This window comes from Mastigoproctus giganteus, chromosome 5 (assembly GCF_048544385.1).
Source record: "Mastigoproctus giganteus isolate SK-2022 chromosome 5, ASM4854438v1, whole genome shotgun sequence".
In the NCBI taxonomy this organism is placed as follows: Eukaryota; Metazoa; Arthropoda; class Arachnida; order Uropygi; family Thelyphonidae; genus Mastigoproctus; species Mastigoproctus giganteus.
In genome coordinates this window covers 202,292,057-202,313,068 of record NC_143579.1, presented here as the reverse complement: position 1 = coordinate 202,313,068, position 21,012 = coordinate 202,292,057, and the positions used below count along the sequence as shown (strand labels likewise).

Sequence of the window (21,012 nt, the reverse complement as noted above, 5' to 3'; positions counted from 1 at the left end):
CTTAGCTCCCTGTTAGAGTTTGATAAACTTCTGGCATTCCCCTCCTTGAATAACTCCTCAAGTATGAATGCTGATGCAAAATATTCATTCAGTTTATTAGCTATCTGAGCAGGATCATCAATAGTCGAACCATCTATGTTAAGTGGACCAATCTGATTCATATCACTGTCACTGGTATGCTGTGTGAATACTAGTATGGCACACAAGCTCCCAGAAAACCATTTGTGTGGGGTTGCTAGTAATTCATTATCATCTGAACATCATTATTTCTTTCTTTTGATATGCAGTTTTATTGATGTAGATTATAATTGGTTATTTAGTTCTGAAGAATGGTGGCCCTTAAGTTACTGTTGATTGTGCTGTGCAATTCTGCATACTTTGCGTGTAACTTTACTTAGTGCAGTATGTAGTCACATGCAAAGCAATGGTGCAAACATAGCTTACTGTTTGTTACATGCCTGAAAGTCATCTTTCTAACACTAACCATTTTCAACTAGTTGCTAACTACAAAGTAAATTTTTTATGAACTATAAATAGAATATCAAAAATTAAATTCAGTGCCAGTAAGAAATTAGTAACTGAATTAACTCCAACAAATATGAAGTTACATCAAAAAAGTTGGAAACAGTCATTGAACAGGCCAAAGTTAACTATAGTGGCCTGCTTTCCATTCAGTGAAATAATTCTCTGTAATGGTAACTAGTGAGTGTTCACAATTGAGCATAGCTTAACTTAGTTAGGCATTAGTTACAGTGATGCATTATAACTGGCTGCTGCCTTAGACCCAAGTAATAAAGGCAGTAAAAACATTATCAGTGATTTCTGTAGCCAGAGCTTTTTTATATGTATATACACAAAAGATTTATTATTATCCAAGGTACACAGATGGTGCATAGATATATTCATATGCATAATATACCTTTATTAAAGGAAAATAATATTTTAGTGTTTACTAGTACAGTGAAGGTATACCCTATACAGAGGTCAGTGTAGCCAATTTCAGTAATTTGGAAGAATGAAATTTGCTCTAACTGGTTTATGGTTTCTTAAAAAAAAATTTTTTTTTTTTTTTTTCATCGATTATCATTGTACATATCTGTGTTCATTTAATCAGCATTTACTAAATAACATATTAGTGTTAGTAGAGGCATATGATACAAGAAAGCAAGCTTATACAGCATCAGCCAAAAAAAAAAAAAAAAAAACCTTCTTGTTTCACCCATCCATTCACTCCAAAAGTTTGTCGAGTTCAGCCTTGAACCTACTTAAACTATCAACTTCTACAACAACAGATGAAAGTTTGTTCCAACAATCAACCACCTGCTGGCTAAAGGCAAATTTCCACACATCTATTCTACAACTGTCTTTCCTCAATTTAAATTTATGCCCCCCTCAGGTGCGGCACCTAAGTAAAAGGAATTCTATTAGCATGGAGCTAATTGATATAATTGACAATTTTAATAAAAATTGGATATAAATGCTTTGTTAGGAGTATCTGATAATTTTATTTTCATTATGGATAATTAGGTCACTCTGTAGTTTTGTTAACATTCATCATTTTTATGATCACATGGAATTTGTTTAATGCAGTAAGTCACAACCTTCTCCTCCTCCTCCTTAACATGTCAAAACTGACCTTTTTTAAAATTTCTGCATTGCATATGGCCCTGCTGCAAAAAGCATGAAATTACTTTTGCCTAAAAAGCGTAACACAACCAAGGTAACATATAGTAAAATTTTGATCACTTTTCTAGGAGGAAAACCTGCATACACAAACTTCAATGAAACATTTGCATGTTGTTACTTAACTGACCTCTATTGCTTACTGCTAAATGAAAGTGGTATGTGTTGGCACTGGAAAATTGTCAATTTTCTTCAGTCATAAAGCTGGACACCATTGTGGTTAAAGCAGTTATGAAAGCAATGTCAAGCATCACACAACATTTTCGTCACAGTTTATTTGTGTATGTGGAAAATCCTCATGGGCTACAGGTCAAAATTATATTCCGTCCATTGGTAGAGTTTTAATTTTTTTTTAATGTGTGAATTAGTGTCGCTACCATAATGACCTTGACTTTCACTTTCTGTTATAGGAAATGCCTGTAGACCTATGAAAATACTAAGTTGAAAATGGAATAGCAAAGCTTAATATTTTAGATTCCTCATGTTCCGGGAACTTAAAGGTTATGCTACTGATCATTCATATTTCTACAAAAACATGTGTCACCAGCAATGAATGTGTCAGCCACAAATGTTACCTTTGAAAGAATTAAGTTAAGAAACACATAAAATCTAAGGAAGTGCAGCCAATTGATGTTGGTGGACAATGCAATGCTGAGTCTGTTTGGTGTGACATAAGCACTGGGAAAGGAAAAATGAGAGTAGGTGTGTGTCATAGGCCTAATGAATCTGATGAGTATAATGAGCAATTGTGCAGAGAAATAGTGGGCCAGTAAATCAGAGTGTCTTATAATGGGGGATTTTAATTTCCCAGAGAATGACTGGAATTCGTGGGTTGGTCACGCACACTAGATTTATTGGTCACTCACCAATAAATCCACAATTTGTGGATTTATTGGATGATTGTTTTCTACAGCAGCATGTTTGGGAGGCAACTAGAGGGAGTAATAATCTTGATCTGATTATCAGTAGTGATTCTTCATGCATTAAGAATCTGCAGATAAAGGATCCACTAGGTGGCAGTGATCACAGTGTGCTGAAGTGGGATTTATTCAGAGGTAACTATCATCGAGGGTAAAGGTAAGGGTTTTTGCTTTCGTAAAGGTGACTAAGGTGGTCTGAGACAGTATTTAAATTCTATATGGTGGGACCAACTGATGATGTTACCAACAGCAAATTCAAAATGGGAAGCATTCAAAGAATTAATCTTGGAGGCTACTAGGCTTTTCATACCAACTAAGAAATATTGTTCAAGATTTAGGCCTAAATGGATGTCAGAGGAACTAATTAGACATGTGACAGAGAAGAAAAATTGCACGGGATACATATAAAATAACAGGTGACACAGAAGCCTATGTTCGATATAAGCTGGTCTGTAACCAAGTCACAAAGGAGGTTAGGCAGGCAAAGGCAGGTTACGAGACAAAGGATGCAAAGAGTTCTTTACTTATGTAAACTCTAGAAGGAAGGGGATGAATCAGATTGGTCCACTTGATATCGATGGTTCAACTGTTGATGATCCTGCTCAGGTAGCTAAAAAACTAAATTAATATTTTGCATCTACATTCACACATGAGGAGTTATTCAGGTAGGGGGAATGCCAAAGGTGTATTAAACTCTGGCAGTAAGCTAGATAAACTTGTAATAACTGAGAGAAAAGTGGAGGAGAAATTGTTGAAGATAAATATAAGAAAGGCACCTGGGGCGGATGGAATCTATCCAGTTTAGCATTAGCAAGGGCACACAAAGCAAGAAATTAAGCTTATATAACATCAGCCAAAGGGGGGGGGACCCTCTTATTTCACCTATCCTCTCCCTCCAAATGTTTGTCAAGTTCTGCCTTGAATCTGTTTAAGCTATCAACTTCTACAACAACAACAGATGGAAGTTTGTTCCAGCAATCAACCACCTCCTGGCTTAAGGCAAACTTCCGCACATCTATCCTACAACCGTCTTTCCTCAATTTGAATTTATGCCTTCTCAGGTGATTATTCTGAGCAAGAGGAAGAATCCCATCAGCATTGAGCATGCTGAAACCATTCAAGGCCTTATACACCTCAATGCCTAGTGTCCAGACACTGTAATTTGCAAAACTTAAGCCTTTCTTCATAAGATCAACTCTTTGTTCTGTTCACTTAATGTTGTTGCCCTTCACTGTACTTGTTCTAACAGCTCTACATCCTTCTTAAAATGAGGCCTCCAGACCTATATATGGTACTCAAGGTGTAGCCTGACTATTGCCTTATACAAGGAGATAATCACCTCCTTATTCCTGCTAGAAAAATTCCTGTATATTTTTGACAAGACATCATGAGCTACTCTTGCAGACTGTCTGCACTTCTCAGAAAACTTCATATCTGACTGCACAATTATCCCCAGGTCCCTTTCATTCTCTACCAATGTCAGTGTGGTACCACAGATTTGATATGTTACCCTGGGATTACTGCTTCCCATATGTAGTACTTTACATTTTTCAATGTTAAACTTCATTTGCCACCTCTCAGCCCATCTGCTCAAATTTTCTAGATCCTGTTGCAGCAGTGTACTGTCATTAGTGTCATTAACAAACCTGCCAACCTTCGTATCGGCTGCAAACATGGACATTAAGCCTGATATATCATCATCAATATTATTTATAAATACAGAAAACAACAATGGACCTAACACCGAATCCTAAGGATCTCCACTAATAACATTAGTCCACAAAAAGCAGTGTCCATTGATTACCACTCTGTCTTCTCCAACTCAACCATCCATTTACCCATAGCAGCAATTTGCCTCCAATGCCACACTGCTCCAATTTGTGCAGCAGTCTTCAATGTGCAACAGTATCAAAGGCCTTTCTAAGATCCAAATATATGATATCAAAGTTATTCTTTGCATTCAGTTCCTTTGTGACTATGTCATAGTATCCAATCAGATTAGTCAGACAAGACTTCCCCTTAACGAACTCATGCTGTGTCTGAACTATAAATGTGATCTTGTCTAAATGATCCTGCAATGCTTCTTTAACCAGTGCCTCCATTAATTTCCCCGGAACAGAAGTTAAACTAATAGGTCTGTAACTATCTGTCTCCCTTTCATCCTCCTTTGTGGATTGGGGTCACATTTGCACATCTCCAGTCGATGGGTACCTACCCTGAGTCCAGGAAAGCTTTCATAATTATGGCTAAGGGTTTACTTACTTCCTTTGCTGCCTCCTTTAATATAACTGGATAGATTCCATAAAACCAGGTTCATTTCTTATGTTTATCTTCAACAATTTCTCTTCCACTTTACTCTCAGTTATTACAAGATTATCTAGCTTACTGCCAAAGTTGAATACACCTCTGGCATTCCCCTCCCTGAATAACTCCTCATGTTTGAATGTAGATTGCAAAATATTCATTTAGTTTGTTAGCTACCTGAGCAGGATCATCAACAGTTGAACCATCAATATCAAGTGGACCAATCTGATTCATTCCGTTCCTTCTACAGTTTACATAAGTAAAGAACTCTTTGCTGTTTTTCTTTGCATCTTTTGTCAAAGATTTCTCGTAATCTGCCTTTGCCTGCCTAACCTCCTTTGTAACTTGGTTACAGACCCGCTTATATCTATCATAGGCTTCTGTGTCACATGTTAATTTGTATGTATCCCATGCATTTTTCTTCTCTGTCACATGTCTAATTAGTTCATCTGACATCCATTTAAGCCTATGTCTTGAACAATATTTCTTTGTTGGTATTAAAAGCCTATAGCTTCCAAGATTAATTATTTGAATGCTTCCCATTTTGAATTTGCTGTTGGTAACATCATCAGTTGGTCCCACCGTATAGAATTTTAATACTGTCTCAGACCACTGTAGTCACCTTTAAAAAAGCAAAAACCCTTCCCTTTATCCTGGATTGTAGTTACCTCTTTGAGTAAATCCCACTTCAGCAGACTGTGATCACTGCCACCTAGTGGTTTCTTTATCTGCAGATTGTTGATGCATAAAGAATCACTACTGATAATCAGATCAAGAGTATTACTTCCTCTAGTTGCCTCCCGAACATGCTGCTGTGTAGAAAACAATCATTCAATAAATCCACAAAAGCCTTGCTAGCGTGTGAGTGACCAACTCACAAACTCCAGTCAATCTCTTGGAAATTAAAATCCCCCATTATAAGACACTCTGATTTACTGGCCCACTCTATTTCTCTGCACAATTGCTCATTATACTCATCAGATTCATTAGGTCTACAACACACACCCACTCTCATTTTTCCTTTCCCAGTGCTTATGTCAAACCAAAGAGACTCAACATTGCATTGTCCACCCACATCGATTGGATGCACTTCCTTAGATTTTACGTGTTTCTTAACTAACAGCATAACCCCTCCTCCCTTCCTGTCCTGTCTATCCTTTCTGTACACATTGTACTCCCCAAATTCCAGTTCTGCACTGCTTATGTCTATGTGACACCATGTCTCTGATATCCCAACAATATCTGCCTTTGATGACTTGACTAGCACTTCGAGTTCATCGAATTTATTAACTATACTCCTAGCATTGGTGTACATGCAAGTATACATGCACCTGTTTCTACTCTTAGTTACCCTAACACAGCCCACGTATTTACTTGTTCCACTACGACTCCCAGCAGTCCTGGAAATCCCCATTGCTTTGCTTCCAGGCTGCTGCTCAATTGCATTTCAATAGAAGTAGTGCAAGAATCACTTTTACTTCTGCCAGCGGTTACTCTTAATCTATTAGTCCATGTATTTCTACAAGTAAGCAGTTTTCCAACCCATCTAACTCTGCCTCGATAGCATTAAAGGAGGCAGCAAAGGAAGTAAGCAAACCATTAGCCATAATTATGAGAGCTTCCCTGTACTCAGGGGAGTTACCCATGGAGATGTGCAAATGTGACCATAACCACAAAAGAGGATCAAAGGGGGAGACAGGTAATTGCAGACCTGTTAGTTTAACTTCTGTTCCATGGAAATTAATGGAGGCACTGGTTAAAGAAGCATTGCAGGATCATCTAGGCAAGACTTCATTTATAGCTAGGACACAGCATGGGTTTGTTAAGGGGAGACCTCGTCTGACCAAATTTTTTGGATTCTGTGATGTAGTCTCAGAGGAACTGGATGCAAAGAACAACTTTGATATCATATATTTGGAAGACTGCTGCACAAATTGTAGCTGCAGCTTGTGCACAAATTGCAAACTGAAGACTGCTACATAAATTGGAGCAGTGTGGCATTGGAGGAAAATTGCTGCTATGGATAAAGGGATGGTTGAGTGGGAGAAGTCAGAGTGGTAATCAGTGGACACTGCTCTTTGTGGACTAATGTTATTAGTGGAGTCCCTCAGGGTTCAGTGTTGGATCCATTGTTGTTTTTCTGTATTTATAAATAATATTGATGATGATATATCAGGCTTAATGTCCAAGTTTGCAGACAATATGAAAGTTGGCAGGGTTGTTAATGACACTAATGACAGTGTGCTGCTGCAACAAGATCCAGAAAGTTGAGGAGATGGGCTAAGAGGTGGCAAATAAAGTTTGATATTGACAAATGTAAAGTACTACATATGGGCAGCAGTAACCCCAGAGTAATGTATCAACTCTGTGGTACTACACTGACAGTGGTAGAGAATAAAAAGGACCTGCAGGTAATTGTGCAGGCAGATATGAAGTTTTCTGAGCAGTGCAAATGGTCTGCAAGAGTATTTCATGGTGTCTTGTCAATGATATACAGGAATTTTTCTAGCAGGGATAAAGAGGTGATTATCCCCTTGTAAAAAGCAATGGTCAGGCCACACCTTGAGTACTGTATACAGGTCTGGAGGCCTAATTTTAAGAAGGATGTAGAGTTGTTGGGACTAGTACAGAGAAGGGCAACAAGATTAGTGAATGGACCAAAGGGTTGCTCTTACGAAGAAAGGCTTAAGTTTTGCAAATTGCAGTGTCTGGAGACTAGGCACCTGTGAGGTGATCTGATTGAGGTGTATAAAGCCTTGAATGATTTGAGCATGCTCAATGTTAATGGAATTCTTCCTCTTGATCCGCCTGAGAAGGCATTGTAGAATAGATGTGCGGAAGTTTGTCTTTAGGCAGCGGGCGGTAGATTGCTGGGACAAACTTCCATCTGTTGTTGTAGAAGTTGATAGCTTAAAAAGATTGAAGACAGAACTTGACAAACATTTGGAGTGAGTGGATGGGTGAAATAAGGGTTTTTTTTTTTTTTGGCTGATGCTATATAAGCTTGCTTTCTTACATCATGTTCCTTTGCTAATGCTAGTGTGTCTAGTTCAGGGAGGTTGAAAATACAGAAAGGACACCTATTAAAGTGTTTGTATCCATACTAGGGAGTTTCTGTTCTGGCCAGGACCCAAGCATGAGTGACAACAAGAGGAGTCAGTTAAGGGAGCTTTCACTGTAATATTATCTTGTTCTTTGTGTGCAGGATATTGAAAAAGTTGTTTAACAGTGGTATGCCAGTTTTAAATATCATTGTTTTAATGTAATTTAAACATCATTGGTTTAAACTTTTTTTTCTGAATTTACAGGGAGAGAAGTCATTTTTTCTACAACCAGGAGAATGCCTAGAAAATGGTATTCAGGATATTTATGTTCTGAGTGAGAATGAAGGCCTTATTCTCAAGGCAAAGGAATCGTTTCAAGATATAGATATTATACCCGTAAGTAGTAGTGAATATTTATTATATTTATTTGATATTTTCAAGCAGTATTTAAAATAAATAAATTCCTGGTTTATAACAGTGACAGAATCCAAAGTTTGTTCTGTTAGTTATATTAACAGTTATGTGAACTAATGGTTATGTGAATATAACAGTTTCCAGATAGCAATGGTTCTTCACGAGCATGAGGCAAGTTTGTTTTCATTTGGGTCTCCAACAGAGTAGTAAGAGTTTGCACATTCTAAAATTGTTACTTTAACATAGTTTAATTTTTTTTTTTCCAAATTAATTTTTTTGTAGAATACAAGTAGTTGACCAGTATAATGTTAACCACTTAGCTAATATTTTATCACTTAATGCAATAATTTTAAAAAATATTTTTATGTAAAATTGTTAAAGATTTAGGGGAGTGTTCTTGTTACTAAAAGTGGCCCTAGAAATTTTATTTCACCAGTTATGTTAAATGTTAAGGCACCAGAAGAGTTCTTAACCAAAACTGTTGCTGTTGAAGAGTAATATACTTAATGTTAACATTGTTATTAATATTAATGAATTGGCTCTCTGGATTTACGATGGAGAATCTGTCTTTTTACTCAGTTTGATTTTTTTTTTTTTTTTAGGGTTAGTTAGTCTAACGAAGGACCCTTATAATGTCACTCGGTTGTCTTTCTGTCTGTCACAGCATTGTATCTCTGGAACCACTGAACCTATTGACTTGAAATTTTGCATGGGTTTGTACATAATGCAGGCCAACATAACGCCATACTGACGTTGTTGAGAAAAATTTGTCTGAGAAATGGGGGGGGGGTAAATGTGGGGGTACAAAAATGTTGGCGACAACCTATAATAAGCTATACTATACACAATGGTGTATAGTACACCATTGGAAAGAGTTCAATGAGTAGGCTTAAAATATAATTTTAAAATATTTTTTAAATTAAACATGGCGGTGCCAGACAGGAAAATGAGTAATTTTTGTGTCTCCCCCATCTATTTCTGTCACTAATGGAGCTAAAAATTTAAAAATCTCATTAGCTATGCATTATTCGATGCTTATCAAGGGAAAACTATTCAGATTGAAATCTATCATTTACTTTTTGTGTTAAAATTAAAAAAACAATTTTTTATTGCACTTTGATAGTGTGCGCTTCTTTGTACTAAGTAACTCCTTTTGGTGACAAAAAGGTTGCTAAATAGTTAGTGAATAATTCTGTAAAGGTCATTTATAAATTTTGCAACAAGAAGTATTTTTTAACAATTTTCAAAGTTGGAGTTGTCCCGGCAAGGAGGCACTTAGAGAGCCAGTGTTGAGGCGGCAGTGGTGAGGAGGCACCTGTGTGGAGTCTTGCATGGCCCTCACCTGCCAGTCGCTACTCCCCCAAGATTTTAATCTCTTCTCCAGGAAGAAGGCTGAGTTGCTTCTCTCACTCTTGTCATTCAAAAAACTGGAAAGACTCAAATAGACATATGTTTTCATTAGTTCCTGAGTTTTAGGCCAAGCAGGGGTACTAGAAACTTTTTTTTTCAATTACCGTAAAGCTCTCCATTTGAGATACTACACTAACGACCATTCGTGACTACAGACCCTTCATACTGAGTGCCTGGCACTCGGTAGTTGACAGATTTATTTAATCTAATCATAGTTGGTAACCAAGAGTTTCTCCACTGTTTGCAGAAACTTAGTTTTTCTACACCTTTTTATCTTTTCACAAAAAAATAGTAAAACTGTTAAAATTGGATTTTTGTAAAAAAATTTTTTACAAATTTCTACTTATTTTCATTAATGAACTGGCTATCAGGTGTTGCTAGTCAAGACTGCAAAATAGAAATACAGGATAATAGCATTGCTCTGTGCAGGCGATCTTAATATGTGATCATTTCATTGTGTGGTATGAAGGTAATTAACTTTCGGTAAGATGCCAAAGAAATATAATCTAAAATTTCAGAAGATATATATATATATATGCAAGATTTTTTACACATTGTAAAATCTGATTAGAGTAATATAGTTGCCTTGTACTGTGTAGATAGATAGATCAGATATTTCAATTTCAAGCTATAAATTACATGTATTCTGTGTTCAATTTGTCTGTTTTCTAGATGAAAACCCAGATTTTCTACTTAGTAGTGAATTATCAAAAAGTACATTTGTGAAAGAACAATAACAGCAAGCAGTGTTATTGAAATTACATAGATAAGGCTATAAGAGGTGGTAATTGATATCTCTAAAAAAGGGCTATTTTCATTTGCTACAGATGGCAGTAGTCAAAGTAATTCCATGTTATTTCCCATTGTGTAGTGACCTTTTGTAATAAAATTATTTTGTTATAACTGGAAAAAAAGTGGAAGAGAAATTGCTGGCGCTAAAAGTAAATAAGACACCTAGGACTGAGGGCACTATCAAGGCATTAGCATTAGTAGAGGTATATGAGGCAAGAAAGCAAGCTTATACAGCATCAGCCAAAAAAAAAAAAAAAAAAAAAAACACTTCTTATTTCACCCCTCCATTCATTCCAAATGCCTGTCCAGCTCAGCCTTAAATTTATTTAGGCTATCAACTTCCACAACAAAAGATGGAAGTCTGTTCCACTAATCAGCTACCCACTGGCTAAAGGCAAATTTCCACACATCTATTCTACAACTGTCTTTCCTCAATTTGAATCTATGCCTCCTCAGGTTCTTAATCTGAGCAAGAGGAAGAATCCCATCAGGATTCAGCTTGCTCAACCCATTCAAGGCCTTATACACCTCAATCAGATCACCTTGCATGTGCCTACTCTCCAGGCACAGCAATTTGCAGAACTTAGGCCTTTCTTGGTAAGAGCACCCCTTTGTTCCCCTTGCCAATCTTGTTGCCCTTCTTTACTCGCTCTAAAAACTCTACATCCTTCCTAAAATGGGGCCTCCAGATCTGTACACAGTACTCAAGGTGTGGACTGACCACTGCCTTGTACAATGGGATAATCACCTTCCTGTGCCTGCTAGCAAAATTCCTATATATCACTGATAACACTCCATGACTTGCCCTAGCAGCCCGTCTGTACTACTCAGCGAACTTCGTATCTGACTGCACAATTACCCCCTGGTCTTTTTCACTTCCCACTTCCCTGAGTATAGTCCCACACAGTTGGCACATTTCTCTTGGGTTATTGCTATCCATATGCAGTACTTTGCATTTGTCAATGTTAAACTTTAATTGCCACTTCTCAGCCCATTTGCCCAACTTATGTAGATCCAGTTGGAGTAGCATACTGTCTTTACTGTAGTTAACAACCTTTGTATCATCTGCACACTTGGACATTAAGCCTGATATATACCTTCATCAATGCAACAATGTGCCCAGCACCGAACCCTGAGGAACTCCATTAATAACATTTGTCCACGAAGAGCAGTATCCATTGATTACCACTCTGTCATCTCCCACTCAACCATCCCTTTATCCATTGTAGCAACTTACCCTTAATGCCATACCACTCCAATTTGTACAGCAGTCTTCCATGTGCAACAGTATCAAAAGCTTTCCTGAAATCCAAGTATTTGATATCAAAATTATTTTTTGCATCCAATTCTTTTGTGATCACATCATAGTATCCAATCAAATTGGTCAGACAAGACCTCCCTTTAAAGAACTCCGCTCTATCTTAACTATTACTGCAGTCTTGTCTAGATGATCCTGCAATGTTTCTCCAGTGACTCCATTACTTTCCCCAGAACACAAGTTAAACTAATAGGTCTATAGTTGCTTGTCAACTTTTGAACCCCCCTTTGTGAATTGTTGATACATTTGCACACCTCCGGTCCATGGGGACCTCCCCTGTCCAAGGAAGCTCTCATAATTATGGCTAAGGGTTTGCTTACTTACATCCTATCCACCCCAGGTGCCTCTTTTATGTATACCTTCAACAATTTCTCCTCCACTTTGCTCTCAGTTATTACAAAATCACTTAGCTCCCTGTTAGAGTTTGATAAACTTCTGGCACTCTCCTCACTGAATAACTCCTTATGTGTGAATGTAGATGCAAAATACCCATTCACTTTATCAACTACCTGAGCATGATCATCAATAGTCAACCCATCTATATTAAGTGGTCCAATCTGATTCATCCCTTTCCTTCTAGAGTTCACATAAGTAAAGAACTCTTTTCTGTTTTTCTTTGCATCCTTTGCCAAAGATTTCTCATAATCTGCCTTCACCTGCCTAACCTCCATTTTATATGTGCCAAAGGCTTCTCTGTCACTTGATAATTTATATGCCTCCCATACATTTTTCTTCTCTGTCACGGGCCTCAGTAATTCATCTGACATCCATTTAAGCCTAAACCTTGAACAGCGTTTCTTAGTTGGAATGAAAAGTCAAGTATCCTCCAAAATTAAGTCCCTGAAGGCTTTTCATTTAGAATTTGCTGTTGGTAACATCGTCAGTTGGTTCCACCATATAGAATTTAAAAACTGTTTGAGACACCTTTACAAAAGCAAAGGTGTCTCAAACAGTGGTGACTACAAAGGTGTCTACACCTGTAGTCACCTTTACAAAAGCCCTTCCCTTTACCCTTGATGCTAGTTACATCTTAAAGTAAATCCCACATTAGTACATTGTGATCACTGTTACCCAGTACTACCTTTATCTGCAAATTTTTAATGCATGAATAATCACTGCAGATTATCATATCAAGAGTATTACTCCTTCTGGTTGCCTATCGAACATGTTGCTATACAAAACAGTCATCTAGTCAATCCACAAAAGTCTTGCTAGTGTGCGAGTAACCAGTCCACAAATTCCAGTCAATATCTGGAAAGATAAAATCCTCCATTATAACACATTCTGATTTACTGGTTCACTCTGTTTCTCCGCACAATTGCTCATTATCGTTATCAGATTCATTAGGCCTATAACACACACCTACACTCTTTTTAACTTTTCCAGTGTTTATGTCACACCACACTGACTTACATTGCATTGTCCACCATTGTCATTGGATGCACTTCCTTAGATTTTATGTGTTTCTTAACTAACAGCATAACCCCTCCTTACTTCCTGTCCTGTCTATCCTTTCTGGTGCCTCCGTAGCCAGATGGGCGGGAGCAGCAGTGGATAGCACACGCTTCTTGTTTAGACCGTGGTTTGAGCCCGTGACCACAAATACGGAGGATGCGGAAAGGTCAGGGAATGACCACTGACTATCCCCGGAGCAATATGGCCTTAGTTGCTAATGTTCTTAAAAACCAAATAACAACAACTATCCTTTCTGTACATATTGTACTCCCCACATTCCAAATCTGCACTGCTTATATCTGTGTGACACCACTTCTCTGATATCCCAACAATATCTGCCTTTGATGTCTTGACTAGCACTTCAAGCTCATCAAATTTATTCACCATACTTCTAACATTGCTGTACATGCAAGTATACATGCACCTATTCCTACTCTTAGTTACCCTAACAAAGCCCATGTATTTACTTGTTCCACGATGACTCTCAGCGGTCCTGGAAATCTCCAGCACCTTGCTTTCCAGGCTGTTGCTCATTCTAATAGAAGCTGTGGAAGAATCACTTTTGCCTCTGCCTGCGGCACTGTTAATCTCTTTTTTTTGTGAATCCCCCGAAGCTAGAAGTTTTACAACACACTTAACACTGCCTTGATAGCATCAGCAAATATTCTTGTATCCTTTCTATTTAAGTATACCCCATCCCTGTAGAAGCAGTCTCTCTCTCTGTGAACAAGCGCAGACCACACTGAAAAAAATTCTATCCTACGAGCCTTGCCCAATCTCTCCAGGGCTGAATTGATTGACAAGGCTCTCATTATATACTCCCTCCTGTTGTGTCTGGACAGAATTGCCGACACTTTCACATTCAACCCTAACTTGCAACTTTTTTTCACTGACCTGTACTTGTTGAGTAAATCGGCAGATCTCTTTCTCTTAATGTCATTAGTTCCAATGTGTACAACAGTATCACCTTTTGTGCCCTTAAAAGATGATACCTATACTACAATGTAATCAACTTTTGCCCCTGGTAGGCATACCCAGGTCCTGTTTTACGTATCCTTCTTGCATAGTATATTCCCCATCTCCCTGACAATAGAGTCACCAACAATAACCAGTAAATCAGAAAGTCTTATAATGGGGGATTTTAATTTCCCAGATATTGATTGACTGGAATTTGTGGGTTGGTCACTCACACACTAGCAAGGCTTTTGTGGATTTATTGGATGATTGTTTTCTACATCAGCATGTTCGGGAGGCAACTAGATGGAGTAATATTCTTGAATTGATTATCAGTAGTGATTCTTCATGCATTAAGAATCTGCAGATAAAGGAACCACTAGGTGGCAGTGATCACAGTGTGCTTAAGTGAGATTTACTTAAAGAGGTAACTACCATCAAGGGTAAAGGGAAGGGGTTTTGCTTTTGTAAAGGCGACTGCGATGGTCTGAGACAGTATTTAAATTCTATACGGTGGGACCAACTGATGATGTTACCAACAGCAAATTCAAAATGGGAAGCATTCAAAGAATTAATCTTTAAAGCTACTAGGCTTTACATACCAACTAAGAAATATTGTTCAAGGTTTAGGCTTAAATGGATGTCAGATGAACTAATGAGACATATGGCAGAGAAGAAAAATGCATGGGATACAAAAAAATTAACATGTGACACAGAAGCCTATGATAGATATTAAGTTGATCTGTAACCAAGTTACAAAGGAAGTTAGTCAGGCGAAGGCAGATTACGAGAAATCTTTGGCAAAGGATGCAAAGAAAAACATCAAAGAGTTCTTTACTTATGTAAACTCTATAAGGAAGGGGATGAATCAGATTGGTCCACTTGATATCAATGGTTCAAATGTTGATGTTCCTGCTCAGGTAGCTAATAAACTAAATGAATATTTTGCATCGACATTCACACATGAGAAGTTATTCAGCGAGGGGAATGCCAGAGGTGTATTCAACTCTGGCAGTAAGCGAGATAATCTTGTAATAACTGAGAGTGAAGTGGAGGAGAAATTGTTAAAGATAAACACAAGAAAGGCACATGGGGTGGATAGGATCTATCCAGTTATATTAAAGGAGGCAGCTGTTATTTTGGTTTTTAGGAGCATTAGCAACTAAGGCCATATTGCTCCAGGATATGCGGTGGTCATTCCCTGATCTTTCCGCATCCTCCGTATTTGGTGGTGACGGGCTTGAACCCCGGTCTAATCAAGAAGCGTGTGCTACGCACTGCTGCTCCTTCCCACCTGGCTACGGAGGCGCCGTTAAAGGAGGCAGCAAAGGAAGTAAGCAAACCCTTAGCCATAATTATGAGAGCTTCCTTGGACTCAGGGGAGGTACCCATAGACTGGAGATGTGCAAATGTGACCCCAATTCACAAAGGAGGATGACTGACACAAGTAATTATAGACCTGTGAGTTTAACTTCTGTTCCAGGAAAATTAATGGAGGCACTGGCTAAAAAAGCACTGCAGGATCATCTAGACAAGACTTCAGTTACAGCTCGGACAGAGCATGGTTTTGTTAAGGGCAAGTCTTGCCTGACCAATTTGTTTGGACACTGTGATGCAGTCACAAAAGAACTGGATGCAGGGAATAACTTTGATATTATATACTTGGATCCTAGAAAGGCTTTTGATACTGTTGCACATGGAAGACTGCTGCACAAATTGGAGCAGTGTGGCATTGGAGGCAAATTGCTGCTATGGATAAAGGGGTGGTTGAGGGGGAGAAGATAGAGAGTAGTAATCAATGGACACTGCTCATCGTGGACTAATGTTATTAGTGGAGTTCCTCGGGGTTAAGTGTTGGGTCCATTATTGTTTTCTGTATTTATAAATAATATTGATGATGGTATATCAAGCTTAATGTCCAAGTTTGCAGACGATACAAAGGTTGGCAGGGTTGTTAAGGACACTACTGACACTATGCTGTTGCAACAGGATGTGGAAAGGTTAAGCAGATGGGCTGAGAGGTGGCAAAGGAAGTTTAACATTGACAAATGTAAAGTACTACATATGGGAAACAGCAAACCCAGAGCAATGTATCAACTCTGTGGTACTACACTGACAGTGGTAGAGAATGAAAAGGACCTGGGTGTAATTGTGCAGGCAGATATGAATTTCTCTGAGCAGTGCAGATGGGCAGCAAGAGTAGCTCATGGTGCCTCTCAATGATATACAGGAATTTTTCTAGCAGGGATAAGGAGGTGATTATTCCCTTGTATAAGCAATGGTCAGGCCACACCTGAGTACTGTATACAGGTCTGGAGGCCTCATTTCAAGAAGGATGTAGAGCTGCTGGAATGAGTACAGAGAAGGGCAACAAGATCAGTGAATGGAACAAAGGATTGCTCTTATGAAGAAAGGCTTAAGTTTTGCAAATTACAGTGTCTGAAGACTAGGCACTGGCAAAATGATCTGATAGAGGTACATAAAGTCTTGAATGGTTTGATCATGCTTAATGCTGATGGGATTCTTCCTCATGCCCAGAATAATCACCCGAGGGGGCATCAATTCAAATCGAGGAAAGACAGATGTAGGATAGATGTGCAGAAATTTGTCTTTAGCCAGCGGGTAGTTGGTTGGTGGAACAGACTTCCATCCCTTGTCGTGGAAGTTGATAGCCTAAATAAATTTAAGGCTCAGCTGGACAGGTATTTCGAACAAATGGAGGGGTGAGGTGGAAGTGTTGTTTTTTTTTTTTTTTTTTTTTTGGCTGATGCTGCATAAGCTTGCTTTCTTGCATCATATGCCTCTACTAATGCTAATCTAGTTTCTGTGAGACCAGCACATTTTGCCTGATGCACTGCATGAACTCTGCCATTGAGCTGGTTAGCTGAGAGCTTGATGGGCCCTCATATTAATTTCTTCAAGGGCATTTATCGTACACCTCAAGCTCTCATAGAAACCCATCAGAACGCTGAGTTGGTGCCTAATTTCTTGAAACCCTAGGAACCTAGCACACAAAGACATCCTCCTTGGCTAGATCATGTGCTGTTTTAGAAAGATCCGGAAACATTTCACATCTGTCACATTTTTTGAGACTGCGATGTGTTGGAGAATCTCCCCCTTAGTTTTTCCTCTGCGCCACAGCACTCTCGCTAGTCTGTGAACGTTGCTTCGCAACTCTAGTCTGGGTCATGATTTCCATTTAAATACAATTTAATTAACAATGAAATATAATAAGATTAATAAATATTTGTGATTAATTAATAATACTATACTAAGCTTAACAGATTCCTAATGTAGTGCTTCGTATTATGCTATCTAGTTTTATGTTATACCTTAGGCTATCAGTTCTAGATATATACTTTACGTTATTTCTTATCGACTACAACATGGCCGCTAGTTCAACAATATTGGCGCCAACACCAGTGAATTGTAACTTCCAAAAATCACTAGTTAAATTCAAAAAAAGAAGATAACGAACGCTACTAAACCTATTTAATATCTTTGTAGAACACAATGTAGTATGTTAATTAACAAAGAATACGGTAAAAATATCAAAACTACCTTATCTCTTTACGGTAGCCAAAATCCATTGACCGTTCTATTAAAAGAAGCAGCAGAGAGGTGCACAAACCCTTGTCCATAATTATGAGAGAGTAATTATGGGTAAAGTTCCTACAGATTGGAGGTGTGCAAATGTCTCATATTCACAAAGGGAGATCAAAGGGAAAATGAGCAATTATAGAAACAACTTCATGTTTCATGGAAAATGAACGTGAAGTGCACTTTGCAGCTCTTCTAGTAAGAGTGCACTTTGCAGCTCTTCTAGTAATCTAAGTGGGTGCGAGCGTACATGTGAACAGGCGAGGGTTTTACGGCTCCAGCAAATAGAGATGTTTTTGCTTTTTTATTGACTTAAATTGGCATATTAATCAATTTTTTAGAGTTGCTTTATATTCCTATAACAATACTTTAGCTTAAATTGAATTTAGATAGAGATTTTGTAGGTTATTACTTAGTATCGTTAAGGGTATCAAATCCACGTGTGGACAGGTTTTGCAGCTCCTGCGAATAAAAAGTTTTTAATTATACTTAGCCACTTAATTGACTTAATTGTGAGATTAAATTATTTTCTATAAGTAGCTTATAGACCTAGTCAAGCTCCGTGGTTTATTTTGAATTTAGATAGTGCAATTTGGAAAGTAAATAATACCTTGTGTCTGTAAATTAACCGTTCGTAACTTGCCGCCATTGTTATACGATACAACATGTGCTAACATAAGGTTTAACGGAAAACTAGGTAGCGAGTATAGTAGTATCAATTAATCAGTAAAATTTATTAATCTTATTAAATTTCATTGTCAATTCAGTTGTACTTTTTTAACTAAATAAATATAGGGACATAGTTATTGCAAACGTAATATCATAAATTAATACATATAAGTTGACAGGGGATAAGAAAGTCATATAACGTAACTCGGAGATAACATTCGATACCAAAATACATATACATAGTGTTATAACTGCATTAGGATATAGGTTTAGGATTATATTTTGTATTGAAATTTTATTGAACTTGAATAGAAATCATGACTCAGACCAGAGCAGCAAAGCAAAAGGCTCAAACTAGTGGCAGTGCTGTGGCCTCAGTGGAGAACTGAGTGGGGCGGTTTGTCCTCTGAATCACAGTTATTGAAATGCACTGCTTGTTTGATGTTTGTGGAGCAATCAGGAACGGGACATGATATTGCCAAGGGAAATGTCTTTGTGTGTGCGCGTGATGTAAGGAGTACGAGGAAATCAGGCACCAACTTGGCATTGTTATGAGCTTAAATGAGAGCTTGAAGGATAGGGTGGATGCCCTCAAAGGATTTAAATTGAGGGGCCCATCAAGCTCTCAGCTGCCCACATCAATGCCAGAGCTTGCACTTGAACGTCACGCAACACAGCAACAACCCCCAAGGCAAAATGCGCTGTTCCCAAAGGAACTAGTTGTTATAGGTGACTCTATTGTCAGGGAAACAGGGAACATATTGTGCAAAAAGGATAGATAGAACAGGACCAGGTTATGTCTGCCAGGGGCAAAGGTTGAGGGCAGATATCACCCTAAGGTCACAACGGGTGATGTTGTTATACACGTTGGCACTAATGATATTAAGAGTAGGAGACTGGCAGAATTACTTAACAAGTACAAGACAATGCTGAAAAAGCCGTGAGTTAGGGTTGAATTTGAAAGTGTCTGCAATTCTGCCCAGACATGATAGGAGGGAGTATATGATGAGAGCTTTATTGATCAATTCGGCCCTGGAGAGATTGTGCAATGCTCAAGGGGTAGAATTTTTTTCAGCGTGGTCTGTGCTTGTTAACAGGAGAGACTGCTTCTACAGGGATGGGATACACTTAAATAGAAAGGGTGCAAGAATATTTGCTGATGCTATCGAGGCAGAGTTAGGTGGGTTGGAAAACTGCTAGCTTGGGGGGATACATGGACTAATAGATTAACAGTAGCCGCTGGCAGAGGCAAAAGTGATTCTTGCACTACTTCTATTGAAATGCAATTGAGCAGAAGCCTGGAAAGCAAGGCAATGGGAATTTCCAAGACTGCTGGGAGTCATATTGGAACAAGTAAATACATGGGCCGTGTTAGGGTAACTAAGAGTAGAAACAGGTGCATGTGTACTTGCATGTACACCAATGCTAGGAGTATAGTTAATAAATCTGATGAGCTTGAAGTGCTAGTCAAGACATCAAAGGCTGATATTGTTGGGATATCAGAGACATGGTGTCACACAGACATAAGCAGTGCAGAACTGGAATTTGGGGAGTACAATGTGTACAGAAAGGATAGACAGGACAGAAAGGGAGGAGGGGTTATGCTGTTAGTTAAGAAACACATAAAATCTAAGGAAGTGCATCCAATTAATGTGGGTGAACAATACAATGTTGAGTTTGTTTGGTGTGACATAAGTACTGGGAAAGGAAAAATGAGAGTGTGTGTGAGTGTGTTATAGGCCTAATGAATCTGATGAATATAATGAGCAATTGTGCAGAGAAATAGAGTAGGCCAGTAAATTAGAGTGTCTTATAACAGTGGATTTTAATTTCCCGGATATTGACTGGAATTTGTGGGTTGGTCACTCACACACTAGCAAGGCTTTTGTGGATTTATTGGACAATTGTTTTCTACAGCAGCATGTTCGGGAGGCAACTAGAGGGAGTAATACTCTTGATCTGATTATCAGTAGTAATTCTTCATGCATTAAGAATCTGCAGATAACAGAACCACTAGGTGGCAGTGATCACAGTGTGCTGAAGTGGGATTTACTCAAACAGGAAACTACCATCAGGAGTAAAGGTAAGGGTTTTTGCTTGTAAAGGTGACTATGGTGGTCTGAGATACTTTTTAAATTCTATACGATGCAACCAACTGATGATGTTACCAACAGTATATTTGAAATGGGAAGCATTCAAAGAATTAATCTTGGAAGCTACTAGGCTTTTCATATCAACTAAGAAATATTGTTCAAGGTTTAGGCCTAAATGGATATCATATGAACTAATGAGACATGTGGCAGAGAAGAAAAATGCATTGGATACATATAAATTAACAGGTGACACGGAAGCCTATGATACATATAAGCTGGTCTGCAACCAAGTCACAAAGGAGGTTAGGCAGGCAAAGGCAGAATATGAGAAATCTTTGGCAAAGGATGCAAAGAAA

At 38.3% G+C, this 21,012-nt stretch overlaps 1 protein-coding gene across 2 annotated transcripts in view; it reads left to right on the top strand.

Moving 5' to 3' along the window:
* LOC150086011 (major vault protein-like) overlaps nt 1–21,012 on the top strand; it is a 217,597-nt gene that overhangs the window by 122,647 nt on the left and 73,938 nt on the right. For both annotated transcript variants that reach the window (XM_090374330.1, XM_090374331.1), the window contains exon 7: nt 8,216–8,347. In XM_090374330.1, the coding sequence (XP_090230456.1) occupies nt 8,216–8,347 (132 nt within the window). The remainder of the gene's footprint in view (nt 1–8,215; nt 8,348–21,012) is intronic.